At 40.7% G+C, this 21,799-nt stretch overlaps 1 protein-coding gene across 1 annotated transcript in view; it reads left to right on the forward strand.

Annotated features, from left to right (window-relative positions):
* The first annotated feature begins 2,928 nt into the window (after positions 1-2,928).
* The window catches only part of LOC139691032 (hepatocyte nuclear factor 4-gamma-like), a 28,607-nt gene continuing 9,736 nt past the window's right edge, over positions 2,929-21,799 (forward strand). Inside the window, exons 1-7 of the mRNA XM_071588753.1 lie at positions 2,929-3,218; positions 5,370-5,464; positions 9,228-9,361; positions 9,519-9,668; positions 11,937-12,057; positions 13,799-13,936; positions 20,973-21,209. Coding sequence (XP_071444854.1) covers positions 2,929-3,218; positions 5,370-5,464; positions 9,228-9,361; positions 9,519-9,668; positions 11,937-12,057; positions 13,799-13,936; positions 20,973-21,209 — 1,165 coding nt within the window. The remainder of the gene's footprint in view (positions 3,219-5,369; positions 5,465-9,227; positions 9,362-9,518; positions 9,669-11,936; positions 12,058-13,798; positions 13,937-20,972; positions 21,210-21,799) is intronic.

Consider the following 21,799-nt stretch of genomic DNA (forward strand, 5'->3'; position numbering starts at 1 on the left):
CTTGGGTGACACCGGGGTTGCCCAGAGGTGTCACTCGGAAGCACCCTCTGGTCAGATGGCGGAACGCTCGAGCCACTGGGTTACAGCGCACCTATGGCATTACACGAAGGAATGAATTCTTTAAAAAAAGTAAATTCCTCCGTCAGACTATCCATGACGAGGAAATTGAAGGAAAGTTTTTTAACCCTGGAGATTGGAAACACTGCAAGAATAGTGAAATTTTTCTTAATCAAACAGATGCCATCCTCAAATCATTAAGCATCAGCAGCAAGCTGTGCCCACAGATTGATCGGCGCACATGCTAATGCGTATATAACCAGTGTGCAAATCCTTCTCTGGGGTGGAACACGACGAACCTGCGTATACTTTTCTCGGGCCACCCACGAGTGACTCCGCGAAGCGCAGAGGGCCTCTGGTTCGAATCCGACCGAGGGTTCTGGACTCCCCCCGCCGAAAGTCCGAGGCACGAGAATTCCGGGAGGACTGCAGAGGAGACGGGGGTGCCTCGAATCCGACTCCGGGGCATTTTGTCCTCCGGCCGCGGGCACTGGAGGTTGCTTTCACGCGAAATGTGTCTCTGTCCGTCCAAATTTCTGTAAATGTCCCCCCCCCCTCCCCTAGCCCCATGAGGAAGGGGATGTGATGGGGGGGGGGGCACGCGCATCCGAAATCGGCCCTAATCGGCGCGGCCGTACGTCATCCTCTTTGCGCCACTGCAGGCGGCTTCGTCCGAAAAGCATTCTTGTCTTCCTCGACCCCCTGCCTCTCCCGTGAATCAGTCGCCAGTGCGTCAGCCGATGAGTCACGGGCATCCTCGCGCTGATGCACGAGCCCCCGCCGCTGCCGTGGTTGCGACGGGGACTCGCATTGGCCCCCTTTCTCCCTCCCCACTCCCTTCCACTTCCCTCCCACCCTCGAGTGCGGCGAAAAACAGCTGATCCAACCCATTACATCCATTATATGTGCCCACTCCTCGAGCTATGTTGACCGGTGTTCGTGTGCTGTTTGTGGTTTCGGAATTATTTTCTGCGATCTCCTGAGGGATGTTGGATGAAAGGATATTCTTCTGCGGTGACGACATTCAACATCATCTCTTTGTAACTGGTAGGTGAATGTTCAGTGGTTGCCGAGGCGGCGTGTCCTATTTGCGTGGAGGAGAGCGTTCCGAGTGTCGAACGGCGCCCTCCAAAGGTGTATCTGCATCCCCCCGTTCCCCCACTTCCGCATCACGCTTCAATAGTTTTGCGTCGTTGAGCTCACCAGCTGCCGTCCCAACGGCACAGTTTCGCCTAGTGCTCTAAAGCTTGGAGCACTAGGCGAAACTAAGCTTGGGATAAGGAGTGAATGTCCATCGATTCTGAAAACTTGTTTATCATCACCTTAACTGCTTTCCGTACAACTACATACAATGCTGTACATATAAGCTATTCGGACTAGATGTGATCCGCAATACCTCTTATTTTTTCTTTTAAGCTGGACCGTGCTTCAGGAACACAATTTAGAATATCTCAAAACCTGCTTGCAGTTCATTAATCGAGAATCAAATCTATGAGGCAATTTTATTGTGACTCATATTAAAATATTTGGGAAATTATGAAGGTCAGTATGTTTTTTGATGAGTTTATCGATCCCAGTGCGCTAATTTTACGAAAGTCACGCTGGCAAGTGAATAGGTTTAGTTTAACCGTAGAGATAATTGCATATTCGCTTTCAAACACTCGCAGGTTTTTCGGCGATTTTAAAAGGGTGCCTTCGTGTAGGCTGACGTATTGCGCTTGGATGAAAGGTCTTCATTACAATTAGTATATAAGTATTTGCAACACAAAGCAAGGTGAAGTTCGGGAATCAATTGTAGTGAAAGCCGTACACTGTGCTATAAATATGAAATATAAGTTAAGATAGGCACCAAGTATTATGAGTTTGTCAGAAAAATTATGAGTTTTGTAAATGCATCTGATATTCTCTCACGATCTATAGCTTCTCCTCACGTTTCTGTCTTGGGATTCGATTATATTCGAGGCCTGAATCGGTAATAAATCCTTAAAAGTTGCGGTAGACACAAAAATGCGTAGGTGCAATATTTCAACGGGTCCATCTATGGTCAAAGATTATTGATCCTCATCATTATAAATATTCACTATAAGCGTTAATCTTTCCAATTTTTGAAAAGCAGAGATCTAATTTTCAGAATTTTGTTCTAAAATCAGCGGGTTTACGTTTTGAGTATGATATTTTATCTTAACTTAGAAAAACTAACAATTGATATTTGCTTTCGTGTGTCCATCAAGGACTAACTTGTGGCGTTTTCTCCAGCAACCTGTGACGCTATTTTCTTGTAAAAATATTTAACAAATAATGCGGTCATCCTTTTTGTGTTGTTCAGCTCAAGTTCGACAGTCTTCTCTTGTGCAGTCTCGCTACGAACGGCGGACGTCATCCAGAGGGCGAATCAAACTTCTTTTGTGTATGTTTACTTTGTATCTCTGGTCTTTTACGCGAAGAAATATGAGGAAATTATTTGAGGGAAAGGAGGAAACTTTCCCTGCTTTTTGTCTGAAGACTGACCGGCGCTTTGCTGGCATCTCAGGCTCTAATTTTAAATCAAACGTGGTGCCCCGGATTTCAAATAAACACAATATTCGATGACTGATTAAGTTGAAGTTTATTATATTGAAACCATATTTTCCATTATTATTCTTTTCTTTGTATGACTAGCTCATCCAACAACAAATATCCCTTATTCATATGGTGCATCGATCCCAATTTTCGATAGTTACTGGCCATCCGATTATTCACAGGCACCTAATGGTAGGGAATCTGCAGGCATGACTGCGTTGGGTCCCAAATGCTGTATGTATTCAGTCCGAATCTTTGCGTGCTTCGGTAAAAGTCTGTTCCGTCTCTCCCTCGAAAGACCCGGAGCTGAGGATGGCCCTGGCGCCGGCGTCGGCGGCCGGCCCCCAGGTCCCGGCCCCGTCCCCGCCGTCACCGCCCCCGCAGCAGCAGCCACCCCCCGCTGCGCTGTGCATCGCGGGCCCACCATCGCCGCCGCTCGGTGCCATGCACACCACCGCAGGCCACGGCCCGCACCACCAGCTGCAGCAGTGTGCCATCTGCGGGGATCGCGCCACGGGCAAGCACTACGGCGCCGCTTCCTGCGATGGCTGTAAGGGCTTCTTCAGGCGCTCCGTACGCAAGAACCACCTCTACACGTGCAGGTACTATACCACCCGGCTTTACACACCCGGCCCCGCAAGTAACCCATAACCCCCTTTCGCACGTTGAAGTCTCCGGCGGGAAGTTCCCCGGTGGGCGCCGCCACCTCGCCGAGACGTCAACGTCTTTGGGCAAACTAATCCTCAGACTCTCGAAACCATGACAGATTAGAACGATTCTAAGGGTCGTTGCCTGGAAATGAAACGTAATCGATCCCTAGAAGTGAATTTTTATGGTGTTTGAGCAGATTGCTATTGATCGTGTATTATGTTGTGCGAGTGAATTAACAGTGAAGAAATAATTCAAACTAAACTCCTCATCTGAAGGTCGATTGACAACTATCTTCGAATTTCACGCCTCAAACATCTTTAAAATTCTATAACTTTTATGGACTGTATACTGTTTGTCCAAAGAAATCGGCGTGTCTGCCCTCAGCACGCCGTCACGGTCACTCCGCTTCAGGATGGCGTCAATGGGTCATTCTAAAACGGAGCGCCCCGGCCACGGCATGGGCTCGGAAGCGAAACACGGGTAGAGAAAATAACATGGCCACATAGGGTGCTCACAGCTCCTGGATAAACAATTAAAATCTTGCTATGTACTTAATCAATTCCTTAATCGTCCACTTGTTGAGAATTGATGAAGAAGACATGAAGCTATTTCAGTATCTTAATAATTCAATCTATATATTCTGAAGTCTTACACTGGTTACGTTGTTGCTATACACATATATTTATTCGCAAACAAATTAAATAAGGGTTTGGACTTGTAAGGCATCTCTGTTGACATAAACACCTTTCTCTCTACTTTTTCCAATACCTGTTTTCATCGTTTACCTTTTTGCCTTTTCTGAAATTGGTAAACCCTTCAATCTGTCACAAATTCCCAGTCTCTCTATAGTTTCTCCCTGCTATATAGCTAACTCAAATATTCCATTACCTCTACATATGCTCTTCATCAACTGCCATTATTTTCTGTATAACTTTTAATAACAAGTTTTCTCTTTAACATAAGTTTTCATCGTCCATTTCCTCTTGTTTATAATGCTCCTGCAAACGTAATTCTCTTAAATTTCTAACTTCTACACTTATACTCGTCCAAAGTACTGCCTTGATACGTGAATTGTGCGCAGAATAATTTATTTTTTCATTAATTGGCGTCTCAGCTTTATGTAACTCGCATTGCCCACATTTTGTCGTGTCTCATAATCATACAGTATCTTTCAAATTGCTCTCATTAGAATGCGCTGTTACATGGGCTGTAGGCCAACTGGGGTTTTATGACCTGAAAATTTACCAATTTTGTCTAAAACCCTACACGTACCTATTTCCATTCTTGTCCCTTGCATATCCACTCCCTTTTCTTTTTTGCATCTCACTATTGCTCTTACTTAGTTTTGAAATTACTATTTTCTCGAAATATAGGTTACCAGCCATCTTTGTTCGTCTTTCACTGTTGTCTCTATCTTATACACACACACATATGTATTTGATGTATATGTATGTATGATATTATATATAGTTTTGATGCGTACTTGAATTTAATTATGGTAAAAAAATATAAAGATTAACCAAAACACAACTCGCTTCGATATTTCGATAGTCCCGGCCACCTTCATCCCAGGGCTATACTTTGAAGTTTTCCAATTGGCGTGACATAAAATTAAGGATTCACGACCTAAGAAAGTACTGCTACCTCATGGATACTTAGGTTATTATATTCAGTGCAATCAATTTTTATTTTTGAATTTTTTATTCAATTACATTTTCAAAACTTTGTAGTTAATTTTGTGTCTCGCCTCGCAAAGAGGTTGCAGAATGAAGAGTGCATAGTACTTAAAAGCTTGCTCTCTCTTTGGACTGCCCTATGTGGCCCTATTTAATAGACAGCTGACTTTTGGGGGCAGGTTAGTCATTGAGGTCAACCCCTGGGTCACTGCGGAATTGTGCTATCCGATGTAGCAGAGAGGCAATTTGTAATTTCTACCTTTTGATAAATGCATCGCTAGGTATACATATATCCTTATTTTGAACATTTAATTTCTCATATTTAAAATTGAGACATTTGAGAAATTTGGAGAGTTGATTCTGGGAAAAAGTGATGTTATACATTCATGAAAGTGCAGTTTTTAATGTAACGAAACTTTTTTTCAGGTTTAGCCGCAACTGCGTGGTGGACAAAGACAAAAGAAACCAGTGTCGGTACTGTCGACTTCGGAAATGCTTCAAGGCGGGGATGAAGAAAGAAGGTGAGCGATTCCCTTTCTCTTGAATACTTCGCAAGTTCGTACTTGGGTCGAATAAACCCCACCCCTCTTGTCATACTTTTCTGCATTATTGCGATTATTCATTGTCGTAAGGCTGCCAAGATGATAAATGACATTGAAGTAGTAGTTTAGGGGAGGTGACCGACAGCTGAGGTCATTCGCGCCATTAGGGATGGGCAAGAAAGAAGGAGGGGTGGAGAGAAACCCGGCGTCGGCATTAGCCTAGTCTTAACGGAAGGCACCAAGGGGTCCGCAGTTTAACATCCCATCCGACAGACGGCGTACTCACTCAAAGTGCCTTCCATAAAGCACCTCAATTAGGGATCGGGATAACACTGAGCAAGATTTGTCACCTCCAGGATTTGAACCCGGGCTCTCTGAGTGGGAAGCCAGTACGTTATCCACCGCAACATCCCGATCCCAAATTACATTGTTTAACAATGCAACAATTTCAGAGTGTAAAAATCATTCGCCTTGACTGGGATTCGAGCCCAGATCTCTCAATATCCGGTCGAGTGCTTTTAACCAGTTAAGCTATCGAGGCATCCTCTTAAACTCTGAAATTTTGGGGCTTTTACAAGGAACATTGTGTAACGCTGGCAATGGAGGACATGCTACATTTCTCGCCACCGGCTCCGGCAACATTTTTTTGAATTCATGGCATATTCTCTTTTGGTCTCTTAGTGTATTTAGCCCGAAAGTAAACATTGAACTTTATTTTCAGTAGTTAAGTAAGGGTCATGATAATTTATGGAAAAAATTCTGCGGAGCAAGGCGATCCTTGATACGTTCTCCATTCACCATCAATGGTTTCCAACCCAAGGTGTTTTTCCAAAGCTCTCCAACATACGGCACTACCTCCTCTTTCCTTTGCTCTTTCCTTTGCAACTTTATGCGTTAGCCTTTTCCATCACATGCTACCCACGCTCTATAATCCCTATTTATTCCAATTTCACTTAAAAAAAGAATCGGAAAAAAGTATTTTAGATTTCGTTTATTTTCTTCTTCTCCTCTAAACTTAACCGTCGAGAGCACTGACCTGTTCGAAAGTAAGTCCAAGGAAAGGAAATTTAACCATTGTTCCCTGGAAATAATAGGTAAACTTCTTCTTTAAAACAGAAATCTAATTATAAACTCTAATTCCTTTATTCTTTCATCATAGGATACCCAAATAGGGAAGAAGAGCCTCATTCAATCATCTCAAATTTAAATAACTTCTTACTTGAATTCGACGTATCAACACACAAGATACAATTGGTACTTCATTCTATTCCTTTAAAATTAATATTTTCGTTACCATTCTGTTATGTGTATGAAAATGTTGAATTGATGATCCTAAATATTTCTTAGCGCCGATAGTAATTCTTATTACGGCCTTTTCGTCGATCGACGCTTTTCTTTTAGTTTTCCATTAAATGAACTCTCTGAGATTAATAAAATATTGTTTAAGATACAAGAATATTGAACCAATTCGGGTTAACCAGTTGTTGAACTGAGCATGCAAGATCAATCCAAGATCCAATCGCCGCTTCTTTCTTTATATGTACTCCTAGAGTTGTTTTCTTTGTCTGATGATATCAGTTCTCACCGATAGTGATTGCGTAGACAAATAAACGGAGGCTTATTCAACCCTGTAAGTATGGAGACTGTAGATGCTCGGCTCCAGTCGATTACTTTTTGGAGTTCACCATATTTCTGCCATCATTTCGAAGATATGTGATCAAGATGTGCCTGGGTTTTGCCTGTGAAGTGCTATCGTGTGTTTATTAAACCATACTTGCGTAGTGATGTTGCTATAGTAAACCCATAACGTGCGCCCCTTGTCGTTGACTTACCGGCAACAGCAAACATGTATTTTCTACCTGTACATGAAATATTCGAATTATGAAGAAAACTTCGTATTTGGCATTTAGCGACGCCACGTTAATCTGTTCAAAACTGGACGATATTTAAGAAAGAAAAAGATACCAAGGTATGTTGTTTTCATTCGCGCAGTGTACGCTCAATATATTTTATTTTGCGACAAAACGCAAAATCGTTTTACAGCAGTTGCATGCTTGATTATCCGTTTCATTTAAAGTTCGGGAGATACGGTAAATTACACGAACGCAGCCGAAAAAAATAATTTTATTTGAAGTATACTCCTGAAAGTTATCCATTTCCATTTAACACATGAGTTTTCCAAAGAAGTGGTGTGTTTGGGCAATTGCTCCTTGTCATACAATAACCCATAAAACTGTCCTTATTTCGTCTATATCGTTGGCAACTCTTTGAGGTGGCGACTTTGATAAGTAACTAACTTTCTGATGACAATTGCCCCTAATATATCGAGCAGATGTGAAATGATTGCAAAAACTGTGCCCGCCACAGGCCTCTCAATGTGTTAATTCGAAGATGCTCCTAAGATTCCACCGCCAGATCGACTGCCAGGATGGGGACTCGGCCGCCGTCGTCTAACGGGGAGGAAGGCCGCGGGGGTGGTGAAGGGGGGAGGAAGGGGGCGGTGTTGGGCAAGTGTGTAGCTGCGCGGCGCTCGGGTTGAGGGGGAGGGGAACGGGACCAGGGGGGCGGGCGGGAGGGGCAGTTAGTTGACTCAGAAGATGGCCGATTCGAAACGGCAAGGTCATATAGGACTGCTCGTCTTTGTCGTGAACAAATGTTTTGAAGTGCTTCCAGAGATTCTGAATTATCTGGGAGGAGCTTAAGAATAGTTTCGTTTTGTAGGGGAGCATTACGGTGATTCTTTAATCTCCTCTCTTCTTGTTACAATTGAAAAATACACGAAATACTGAAGGAATATTTATTATTGCCAGAGTAACGCACTACTGGAAGGCCGGACGCACTACTTAATTTGTGAAATGGTAAAACGAAGCGTAAGTTTTGTAACAGAAATATGTATGTATGCATGTGTGTATATATATATATATATATATATATATATATATATATATATATATTCATATACACACATTCAAACACGAAAACCTGCCTCATGGTGAACATATATTCATTCATATGGATACAGATATAAGAAAAAGGGAGGGGAACATAAATATAAGAAGAACACAGAAATGGTCGGGAAGGTAGAATTGAGCAGATCACAAGCGTAAAAAAAGTTTCCTTGACAGAAACTAGAACCACGGAACACACTCAAAGATAATGTAGTACGACCAAACCATGGTCGGTAATAAATATCTTTATTAACACTACTATTTTGTCATGAACTCGGTGTTGGTGTTAATTTTAATTCAAACTTCGAATAATTCCGAAATGTGCTAGTTTTTTTGTGATCAAGCGATTCTTTACCATCATATTTCGTCCACCATTAAAAAAAATTGCATTCATTTTTTATCGTTTCAAACCATTGTTTTAGTTTATTTAACAATCCAGCTTTTTTTAGAAGTTTACATATTACTATTATTATTATCATTATCATTATATACCCTGAATAGGTGGCATTAATACATATGCATATCACGTTTATTGAAATTCACTCCAATCCTTATTTTTACAGCAAACCAAATCAGAGGAAAGTTTTATCCTAATTTTGTACATTTTTGTCATGAAATATTATGAAATTGCAGCTACCTCGCGGTTCCTTCTTGTTGGAATATTAAAATTGAGATTTCGGGATTTATAGTAATTAGTGAGTAATTATGCATAAGGGGTTGTCGTTGAAAACTGCAGTTTCCCGGAGTGAAGTTAATTTGTCCACGGCGTGAATTTCTCTCTCTCTCCTTTCCAGCCGTGCAGAACGAGAGGGACCGGATCAGCTGCCGCCGGCCCAGTTACGAGGAGCAGTCCGCCGGCAACGGACTCTCCGTCTCCTCGCTCCTCAACGCAGAGATGCTCTCCCGCCAAGTGGGGGCCTCCCTAGAGGTGAGGCCGCGCGTTAAGCCCTTAGAGGTGGAAATGTCCCCTGCTATATTTTCCCGAAATGGAATAATATTGTATAAATTCTTTTCGGCACGCTGTACAAATTGGTTGTTTGATCTCGTGTTGACACAGCAATGGTTGATTAAGTATTTCCTTCCAGCCCGGTTCCCCGACGAGTGATTACGACCTTTCATCGAAGAAATTCGCCAACATAAACGATGTATGCGAATCGATGAAGCAGCAGTTACTGATCCTCGTGGAATGGGCGAAGTACATCCAGGCATTCACGGAGCTACCTCTCGATGATCAGGTAAGGCTTTCGCCATAATTCTGGATGGATTCAACTGATTCAAGACATAGCGTCGTCCATCGAGTGCACCGCATTGAATTTGACAGACTACTCATCTGGCTTCTCATTTGGTTTTCCAGTCAGTCGGATAACGCGAAACATATACTTAGCTAATTCAAGTTCTAATGGTGTTCTTGTTGACAACGATAACAACACCCCTAGCACGTCTAATATCTAAACTCTTGTCCACGGAGTGTTTATATGAGCAGTTTATACGACACCACCCCCTCCTCCATGCCCCCACACCTTTCTCCATGCCCCCCACACCCTCCTCCATGCCCCCTTACCCTCCTACATGCCCCCACCCCCTCCTTGATATCCCCACCCCCTCCTAGATGTCCCCACCACCTTCCCTCCGCATGCCGCTGGTTTGGAAAGGATTTTAGTGCTGCCATTCTAGTCGAGGTGTGGCACTCTGCTTGTCTAAGATACGGGCGCGGGCATTGGGTGGACCTACGAACGCGGTGTACCCCTCTCCTCCCAGTTCACGCCTCTCTTCTACGCATTACCGCTAACAGTTGCTAACAAAATGTGATCGTGAAGAGACTTTGAAAACCGCTTTACATTCATGTCGTACTGGCGCCATTCGATATGATGTTTTCCAATGAAATTGAATAATTTATATTGTTACTCGAGTGATTTAACATTTTTAGGCCCTTGACGGTTGGATTTTAAATTTAATAGACGAGAATATTCTTCAAAATGAAATTTAATGCGAAATGCAAATGATAAGGCGCCTGGAGTTCCTCCAGTCTCGACGAGACAAATTTGTGAAAAAATAATTATTTCTCGTACATCCTTTCTGAAAGGGAAAGTTAAAAAGGATTCATGTCATATCATGGTGATCGTTCCTTAGAATCAACGCGTCGTATCCTCTTCTGTGTTTAATCACTGTTCAAGTGCTCTCATTGCACCTCTATCAAGCTGTAGGATACCTCAGTGTCGAATACCAGATTGTCCAGCCTGTCTCGCGGTAGGCTCGTAGTGGGTGGTACACCCTCTTGTGTACGAGGGCGTGCTTGTCGCATGTCAGCATTTTCTCTGCTGCATTTCCTAGGCCGCGTCTGCTCCTTTTCGCGTCCGACCCGCAAGCAAGTTCTCTCCTTTCCTCGCTCCCAACTCGTCCGAGTCTGGGAAATGCGAATGGACTGCATATATACATATATATATATATATATATATATATATGTATATATATACATATACATATATATATATATATATGTATATATGGGCAAAAAATAATATATACTATGTATATATATACTATACATGCCACGAGGTAGAGTGAAAGGGGATGGAAACAAGGGGAACGTGGTTTGCAATGCAGATGCTTCTTTTTTCAGTTGAATGATCTACGTCTACATAATACGCCGCAACCCGCAAAGACGTGTGGCGGGGGATGTTATGTCACGAGCCATTCATGCACAAACCCAATCATGTCTCATAGAACAAATATTAGTTTTATCATGCACTGGGGCAAAGTTATTCACGCCCAGGAAGGTACTTACATGTGACAATATTCAATAACAGGATAGGTATATTAAAATCATGGGGTAAAACTGTTAAAAAGATGGGCTTATAAATAAAAAATAATACGTAGGTTATCGACACACCATGCTGCTAATTCTAATTATCCCCCACTTGGTTGCAGTCATGTATATTTTGATCTCTAATCGTATGACGAAAAAATGATGGTGATCTGACCCACCATAGTAAGTCGGTACATGATGTATGTCTTTAACATCCTCAGATAAGTAACCTACCTCAAATGTACGCAGTAAATTTACTCGGTATTTTAACCTACGGCCAACTAGTGGTTCCTATCCTGATTCGTCTAAACGTGTGAAACTGCCACCTTGTGTGTAACAACTTTTCACAAACCTAGCTGCTCTACCTCTATCCTATGGGTAACGCCGAGGCCTAAAATCTAGACAAAATAATTAAATATAGTATATATATATACATAGTATATATTATTTTTTGCCCATATATACATATATATATATGTATATATATATGTACATATATATATATATGTATATATATATGTATATATATATATGTGTATATGTATATATATATATGTGTATATATATATATGTGTGTATATATATATATATATATATATATATATATATATATATATGTGCGCAGAAAGTGCTTGTATGCTTCCAATCTGTGCAGGACCAAGCCAAACGGTCTACAAGGTGCCTCCCTTGTTTTCAGGTGGCGCTGCTGAGAGCCCATGCGGGCGAGCACCTCCTCTTGGGACTGGCGAGGAGATCGCTGCACCTCAAAGACATCCTGCTGCTCGGCAATAACTGTATCATTACTAGGCATCCCATGGGTGAGTGAACGCCGCCTAAATGCTTCTCTTTTATGGGCAACATCACGGTGGGGAATATCAAAATGTCTTTAACGTAGTCGGAGAAAATCCAAGAGCTAATTTTAAATTTCGAAAGCCAGCAGGTCATTAAGATACGTGTATTACAAGTGCTACACCGAAAAAGATCAAAGCCGAGTTAAATGAATCCATGGCACATCTGCTGCTGTGTTTGCGACTGTTTACATGTGAGTATATGGATTGAAACGTGACCTTATATCCACAAATTATGAGCATCGTTCGAGACGTCAAATTCAAGTGACTCCCTCCGATATGATTGATTGGCGAAAACTGAACTCAGAAACAATTGCTCGGCGATAATCGTTCCACTTCGAACGAGGAGGTAATCGTCAATACAGATACCTATTTTGATGATCTTTGGAAATCCTCCTTTTTGAACGGCATGAAAGATTTGAGGAAACGCTGAGAATAATGTGTCGAGCTAAAAGAAGCCTACGTTGAAAAATAAAAAAATCGACCAAAATGATTTCATTTCGTATTTTTTTAAGGATATATTGAACGACTCACGTATTTGCTGTAGGGTGTTACGTGTCGTGTTTAATGAAGCGTAGGAAATTAGCGTTGGTTAATCTGTTTGCTCATCCAAAACCTACCTTCGACGTTAGACCTGGTTGAGTACTTTCAGTATTGTAAACTTTAAATTCTTTTAGGTTGTCATATGGTTTTAAAGCATTTTTTCCTTGACTTAACATCGCCATTTGCTCTATCGGGAGGTCTAAAGGTTTACTTGGTTGGGCTAAGAGGCTAACATTAGCGGCCCTTTATCGTCTCCGAAATCGAATAAAGTGTCAGTTAAAGTGCAGTCGAGGGAATTGATAATCATAGCATATCATTTACATGATAATGGGAAAAGTGTTTGACAATAACTCTCGATTTAGTTTGTGGATACAGCTACTGGTGTGTAAAGTAAATAAAGGCCATCACTCTTCCATCATTAACAATTAAATATGTGTAAACTTAAAGTGAACGTACTTACTGTCGTGAAACATTGGAAAATGAAAGAGCCAAGATTGTAAACGTGTGTTAAATTGATTTTCATCGAGAAAATTTTCACTTTAAGTTGGAGGTGATAAGTTTCTAATTCAAGTTTCGCTTTCTTAGAGAAGAAATGGACCACGGAATTCCACCATTTTTATTTTGGAGTTATATCGGGAAAATTGATTATTTCCAAAGGCGGTGGCGGAGATGAATTTGGGAAGGGCCCCGAGCTTTTTTCAGTTTCTTAGGAATTGTATGTCCAAGGGAATTTGGTAGAGATTTGTCTTAAGCCGGAAATATCTGGTACGTTCAGATGGCATGAAGGCCATGATATAATGTGAACTTAAAATGAACGTACCTGCGGTTGTGAAATAATGAAAAACGAAAAACCCAAGATCCTAAACTTGTCAAGTTTACGGTCTTGGCTTTTTCGTTTTCTATTAAATGTATGTTAAGTTTCCTTATTCACTTGTCACAGGCTAATTAAACGCTAATTATTGTTTACGATGGAATACTAAAATATAACGCAGAATATTATGGAATATGTTTCTATTTGTGTAATTATTTTTTATTCTATAATTTTTTCCATAATTTACATAGGGTTTAATTATGTGTGTTGGAAAACGAAATGAATATTTGAATTTTGAAAAAATATACAAATGCACATTGGCTTACAAACATAATTTTAATTATTTATATTCAACAGAGAGCGGAATATCATCGGATGTCGACATAAGTCGCGTTGGGACGAGGATCATGGATGAGTTGGTGCGACCCCTCGCTGAAGTTCAAGTGGATGACTCGGAGTTTGCCTGCCTCAAAGCCATCGTGTTCTTCGACCCCAGTCAGTATTTTAATTACTTGCCTATCTGTTTTATCTATTGCATTTGAATGCGAGATGGAAGCGTGTCAAGCATAATTTTCCGGAACGGAAATTTTTAAAATTAAAATTATTATGAATTTTAAACATCCGTAAACTTAAAAGTGGAAAATTGGAATATAATTGGAATTTAATGCGTACTATACACAATTTTAAATTAATATATTCGATTTATGCCATTTATCCTTGCTTCAGTAAATGTTCATAAACCTTTTCTGAGATCATGCCGCTTCTACTATTTCATCTTGTCTTTTTCTTATGTTTTTAAAAGATATTTGAAGTGAAGCCAGAAATCACATAAGTATAATAGATTTTGCAATTACTCATTCAGACCTTGGAATATTTCACTCTCCTGAGAAAATCTTGCAAAATAAGGAGATGCAGAGTGCTTTAAAAGCATTTCCGCACAAGAATATACTAATTTACTTAAATGAGCGAGTAATTTCACATTTGAATGGTCCAGCAATTCTTCTTCTTCTTATTATGGTTTTGGACCCATGGATTTTCGATATTGTGATTCACATTGCAGGCATACATGTTTTACCTTCCAATTAATTATTTTTAAGGCCTGAGCTTAGGTATTTTTGCACAAAAGTTGACGGAACTGATATGTATATGTGTAGTTCTTTGGGAAATCACACACTATACAAGCAAAATAAAATAAATACTTCAACTCTAAATAGTACCAATTCGTTAAAACGTACGTTAATTTTTGGTGTTTTCCTATCAGAAAATTCGATGCATATTATTACGAGATAGATAATGCAGTTAAAAAATGGAAAACGACGCACTTAATGAAACCACCTAAGAGAATATTATGTAATATATTGTAAAAGCATAATAATAACATCTGGTTTCTACCTGTCAAGGTAGGTTTTGGGAGGACAAAGCATGTACAATACAATATCAATACAGTTATTTGCTATTCCAAACAAAACACAACCTAACATCTGACATTACAATAAGCTCCTCTTCATCTCCGTATACTTCCTTCCGCCCTTATCTTCGTCCAACATCCCTATTCTATTCCTTCCTCATTTGCTTAAACTTCTCCCCTCTATCACAGTCTTCAATATTCCAATGCCAATCAATATGCTTTGCATCCATTTTTCCTGGCTACTTATGATTTCCTTCGACAATCTCCTCCTCCCCCACCATATTTCCTCGTTTGTTTTCATTTCGATCCATTTGACCGTGTCCATCCCTCTCCACACCCAAGTTTCAAAGGCCTCTAATAAACGCCCATCATCCTGCTTCATTGGCCATTTCCGTGCCGTATAAAACCAAGCTCCGTATTAAAGTTTTGACTGGCCGATTCTTAACATCCTTACTCGACATACTATTTCCTCCTCCATGTGCAAGCCTCTTTGCTTAATGGAATTCTTATTCTGACCTCTCTACTAGATTGACCATTTTGGTTCAAAATACTTCCAAGATAAGTAAACTGTCCCACCTACTCTAGGTTATGAACTCCTATTTCAATGTGAAACTTAGCCTTTCTCTTTCTCGAAAACCGAAAAACCTTTATTTTGTTTACATATATCATCATCCCATACCTATCACGCTGGATTTTTTCAATGTGATCAGTACTGTTTGCAAACCCTTGGCTGACTGGCCACTAAATCTTGATCATCGGCAAACCTAACCGATTTAATTCATTTCCCTACTAAGTGTCATTCCTATCTCCAGTTCTTCACTTTGTAATAATTTCCTCCGCATATACGGGCTAGGGTAGACAACAGGGAGGGCGTGAACATATTATAAACTAACGAGAATAAGATAATACCCGACACTGTAGAAACTCCTGATTTACGGATGTTCTTCGGGGTATTTAAAATATAACAAATAATAAGGTGTGCCTAAATAGCTCAGAAACGACAGATACCTTCGACTTGCAAAAAACAGCTCACTTCCCCCGACAGACGGTATTAATGTGGAGGACTCATATTTTGTGAAAAAAAGGAAGATGAGGAAAAATATGTCAATGGGACATATTAAAAAGATAGAAAAAGTTCAAAGAAAGACAGCAAGATCTCGGAAGGTGCAAAAGACCAGATAATGTCACGCAAACGTAGGATATACCAAAATGGGAGAGTTTGAAAAATAGAAGAAAATGGAGTAGGTTAGGCGCGAATTGTTAAAAATGACGAAGCGTGGGAAGAATCATAGAAAGAGATGGAAAAACCAAACTTAAAGGGAAAATACGGTTTTAGTACGGAAAAACCTCAGTTTTAAAATAAAACTAAGAATAAAAAAAACATATAAGATAAAATACTCTTTCTTGAACAGAACTATTGTTGATTGGAACCAGCTGCCTGGAGGTTTGTTTTTTCCACCCTCTAAGAGCATTTTGTATCATACTATATCTGTTCTTCTTGTGTGTGTATGTGTGTGCATTTTAAGAGTGACCGCTGACCAGACTTGACCTTTGCCACCAAAAAAATTGCCAAATTGCAACGAGATTAATATAATTATTATTATTATTAAAAATCCACATGTGCTGATAAACAGTGTCAGTTGGCACACAAGTCCCAAATAATAACAAAGGTAAAATCAGTCGTTAAACAAAAGTACTCTTAAAGGGAATTTCAAAACACAAATCTCCTTCACAAATCAAGAAAATCCCCATCTCATTAACATCAATCAATTAGCAAGAAAAAAAAGATAAATTAAAAAAATTAGCTCTTTCATATAATACAATACACCACACATCAATCAAATCATTACATATATTCCTTTCATCTTTTCTTAGAATTTTGCACTCTGTTAGGAAAGGGCTCGAATATTTTTGCAGGTAAGGTGTTCCAATCAACAATTGTTTTATTTAGAAAAGAAACTTTTTTTATTCGTTCTTTGTGCCCGGCATTTTACCTTGAATTTGTGGCTATTTCTCCCTATAAAATTTGGGTTCCCCGCCTCTTTCCTAAGATCTGCCCAAGCTTTCTCCCCCTTCAGAATGCGGAACATTCCACAAAGTCTGCTTACTTTCATTATAGTTTGTAGAGGTTCCCAGCCCAGCGTTTCTAGCATGTCCGACTCACTCTCCATCCTCCTATGCTTCCCCAGTACATATCGGGCAGCCTTTCTTTGTACCTTTTCCAGTTTTTTGATCTACCCTTCTGCATGAGGGTCCCATACAAGAGATGCGTACTCTAAAATTGGTCTTACCTGGGTCTGACACGCCTTTTCCTTAGTTGCTCTAACGCTCCCTTTGAGGTTTCTCATCACCCAATGAAGAGTTTTGAAAGCTTCTTAAAAATGTATGATAATAATACGTTGAACAGCACACGTGATAATGGACACCTCAATATTACTCCTCTTTCTAAAATTGCCCATTTGGATCTGCCCTCCACCGCTCGTACCTGAGCTATCTAATACATGTACCGGCTGTTGATTAGTCCCCTATCTTTCCAAAATACTCATATTTTCTACAATCCGTTCATTAATTCCACAAAATTAACTCTATCGAAAGCTTTATCGAAGTCCACGGCATATACAAGCTCATCCTAGTTGTATTCAATGTTCCTCTCAATTAATGATCACACCATAATGCGGTCGTCAATAAAATGTGAAAATATAGAAGAACGAAATTAAAAGAGGCAAAGAAAAAAGTTTCAACTTCCCTGGGATTGAATTGAAAGGATTGGCACCGATTTTTTCCTTACGTGTGCGTGAAGTGCTGAATCCAGACCGTCAGTTTAGTGTGCGCATGGTCGCAGATCATATTGGCATTGATTAGATAACAGTTCACGAACCGTTAACACTGAAAATATAGCGATGCGTAAGATCTGCACTAAACTCGTCCCGAAGGTCTTGACGGACGACCAAGATCAGTGTTGAGTGTCCGCTTCCGAAGACATTCTGCAATGGCATCGCGACGATCCCCCGACCCTTTTATAGTCCCGACTTGGCAACAACAGGCTATTTCATATTCTCAAAACTGAAACCCACCATCCCTCAAAGGATACCACCATGGGGCCGTTAAATTGCCGTTAAAGAAGCTTGCACGTGTACCCTTAAAGAACTTCCTGGGTTGGCCTGCCAGGGAGACTTCGAGTCGTGGAAAAGCCGCCGGCAAAAGTGTGTTGACACCCATGGGACGTACTTTTGATGACCTTTGAGGCATTGAAACAAAATCTAAAATAAGCCTAATTTTCCGAAGCTTTTCCCGGTACTCTTAGTGCAAACCTTGTGCGCGCAAACTGCGCTTGTCAAAGTGCGCGCGAGGGAAATATTTAAAGAACTAGATCCAATCTAAGTGAATGTTAATGTCTAGCTGAGCAATTCCTTGTCAGCTGGATGATTACATTGGCTAGAATCTTCTCTGGAGACGGCGAATGCGGTGGGACCGACGGCGAATACTGATCAAGAAAATTAAAAATGACGCATGAACTGTCGAAATCGTATTGGCGAGCATTGTTGACAATCTACGAAGAAAGATGAAAAATAGACTATGAAGCATACAAAAAATTGTCATCACTTTGCTGCTCGAATATGCAGCTCAATGCAAGTCAGGTGCGATCGGAAAAATATTTGCATTTGGAGTCTCTAGTTCTAGAGTACAGGGTTCGTCCGGAAAATAAGTGTACTGAGCTCAGGAAAAAAAATTTATTACACTTTTACATATCTTAAGCTAATATTCCTCAAAATAGGACCCTTGTGAGTCGATACACTTGTTCCAGCGGCGTTCCCATTCCTGGAACGCTCCCGCGAAGGCATCATCGGGAACCTCTCGAAGACACGTCGTCACGGCCTCTTTGACGGCGTCCAAAGTCCCGTATCGCGTTCCTTTCAAACTCCTCTTTATCTTCGGGAACAGAAAGAAGTCCGGTGGTGCCAAGTCCGGGGTGTAGGGCGGGTGCGGCAGCGTTGCCACGCCGTGCTTGGCCAAGAAGTCCGACACGACAAGCGCGGTGTGAGACGGCGCATTGTCGTGATGCAGCCGCCAGATGTTTTTGATCGCTGGCCGGACGCGGGCGACTCGTTTTCGAAGCCTGTCGAGCACTTGGACGTAAAATGCAGCATTTACAGTTTGTCGTTCAGGTACAAATTCGTAGTGGACGACTCCCCTTTTGTCAAAAAAGACAATGAGCATCGCCTTGATCCGAGATTTGCTCATGCGAGCTTTCTTTTGACGGGGTGATGATGGGGTGTGCCACTCCGCACTTTGTCTCTTCGACTCCGGGTCGTACTCAAAGATCCACGGCTCGTCACCCGAAACAACGTTCTCTAAAAAATGTGGATCATTTTTGCAGTGATCCGCAAGTTGTGTCGCGATTTCCAAACGATTGAGTCTTTGATCATCACTGAGCACTTTCGGCACCAACTTTGCACAAATTTTTCGCATCTGTAATTGGTGCCTAATAATCCCGTGCACTATTGTTTTGGCACATTACACTGCTCTGCTATCATCCGAACACTAAGACGACGATCAGAGTTCAGTACATCGCGAAGTTTTCGCACATTTTCGTCGGTGAGTGTCGTTGATGGGCGTCCAGGCCGTGGTTCGTCGTCGACCTCTTCTCTGCTCTCCACGAACATCTTGTGCCACCGAAAGATCATGTTTCTGGACATGGCTGACTCCCCGTAAGCCTGGTTAATCATACCGACAGTTTCGGTAGACGATTTCCCAAGCTTTACCGCAAATTTGATGGAATAACGCTGCTCCAAAAACTTCGGCATCGCGTTCCGTGACGTGGGTCGAGCGTGAAGGTTCGCGTTAACAGAGCTCCTCAATACACCACAGCTCAGAGCCGACTGCCTTTTCAGCGTCGCTTGCCAACATACCCCCCTCCAATCGCAGCCCGTCAGAGCGGTGCTGGGCGCGCCTGGAGCGGCGGGAAAAAATCAGTACACTTATTTTCCGGACGAACCCTGTAGGTCGATATATATATATATATATATATATATATATATATATATATATATGTATATATATATATATATATATATATATATATATATATATACATATATATATATATATTACACAGTAACAAACAATATAGAACTTACTTCTCTATCTTCCGATGAAGACGGAGTAGAATTCCGTCGAAATTATCAAGAAATAACGTGTGAGTGATCTTTTTTTGTGTTTCTATATTGTTTGTTACTGTGTAATGTACTATTCGGCACTTCCGTGTTACGTCGACGAAATCATCTATATATATATATATATATATATATATATATATATATAATATGAAAAAACCTCTGGAAGACTTAAACCTCATTGTGTGCCAAATATCCCTCAAGAAGGTTATGCGCCCATTGATTACAACATCACCAATCAACTTTCACAACTTTACTTTGCTAAAGAAAATAATTTTTACATAGCTAGCTAACGACCAATCTCTTGCCCCACTATTTCCTATGCATTTATGATAATTTTATGCTGCTTGATGAATTGAAATATGAAACTAAGTACTGAAATTAGTAATATCGGTTTAGATTGCTCTCTATGTTTCGAATGGATTTCTGAAAAGATGGGCAAAGTGTGAGCATTTGGACTCCAATGAAACTCAAATTATTTAAGCATGTTGCATCATGAGAGAAGGAGATAAGTACTTTCTGTTTTGCATGTATGAAATTACACCAAATACACATTGATTAATGGAAATATTAATTTTTACGCATCTACTTCTGTTAATAAATTGATTTTCAACCTTTTATATTCCACATTACTATACTAAATACTGCTGTAATTCATTGCTTTGCATGCTTGTCTAGATGTTGGCTTATGTCATGAATAAATGGAATATACTAAGGTATTTACATTTTTCTGAAGAAAGTCGCGTCAATTGAATTGATAAAATACTTGATTGTCATATCATTTAAATAACTTGTATATTCGATATTTTATTGCTTATGTGCTATGCGAATCTGCACCGGGGTTGTAAGAATGTCTGTCTACTAAGCGCCGCCCTAATTTTCGTTGAAAGCGATAAAATAAATAACTTCGTTGATCTTGAGGATTCTCTTTCTCGTGTCGTCCCGCCAGATGCCAAGGGGCTCAGCGAACCTGCCCGCATTAAGTGCCTTCGATACCAAATCCAAATAAACCTCGAGGACTACATCAGCGACCGGCAGTATGACTCGAGGGGGCGCTTCGGGGAGCTCCTACTCGCCCTCCCCGCTCTGCAGTCCATCACGTGGCAGATGATCGAGCAGATCCAGTTCGCCAAGCTGTTCGGAGTGGCGAGGATCGACAGCCTCCTGCAGGAGATGCTGCTCGGGGGTGAGTGGCAGGGGGGTCGCCGGCCCATCGGCGCCACTCTTCTTGCCCGATTCCTCGGTGTGACAATTAATCCTTCTCCTAACTTCATTACCGAGAGCAGAAACAACTAAATTAGCATAACTATCACGCCTGTCGCTATCTATTAGAATTGATGCTTTTTGGAAATATTAAATTGTTGACAATTCAGTTTATCGATCACTGCGCGAAACGAACATTTTGGAATAAAATCCATCAACTCAATTTGGTTTTTTAAAAAGATTATGTCCTTAATTAGAAAACATGGATTATATTTCAACCCTGTGTCCAATAACATATTCCGTGAAATGAGTACTCTAGCAATTTTACTAATTAAAATCTCCGAAATAGAGAATATTTTTAATGGTTCTTGTTTCCTTAATCTGTGATCGGAATTTAGTCGTTTAGGCTTACATATTGTAATAAATTACGATTTATTACCTTAGCCTGATTCGTTTCTTAATGTTTTTGTGGTTATATTCCATGAGTCCATCAATTTCGCATCTATTTTGTGTTTCTACGTGATTTAATTCGTTGTTTTTATGTAGAATTATAAAGCACGAAGAAAGAATCAA

This window comes from Hetaerina americana, unplaced genomic scaffold (genome assembly GCF_022747635.1).
Source record: "Hetaerina americana unplaced genomic scaffold, ioHetAmer1.1.p SCAF_3, whole genome shotgun sequence".
In the NCBI taxonomy this organism is placed as follows: Eukaryota; Metazoa; Arthropoda; class Insecta; order Odonata; family Calopterygidae; genus Hetaerina; species Hetaerina americana.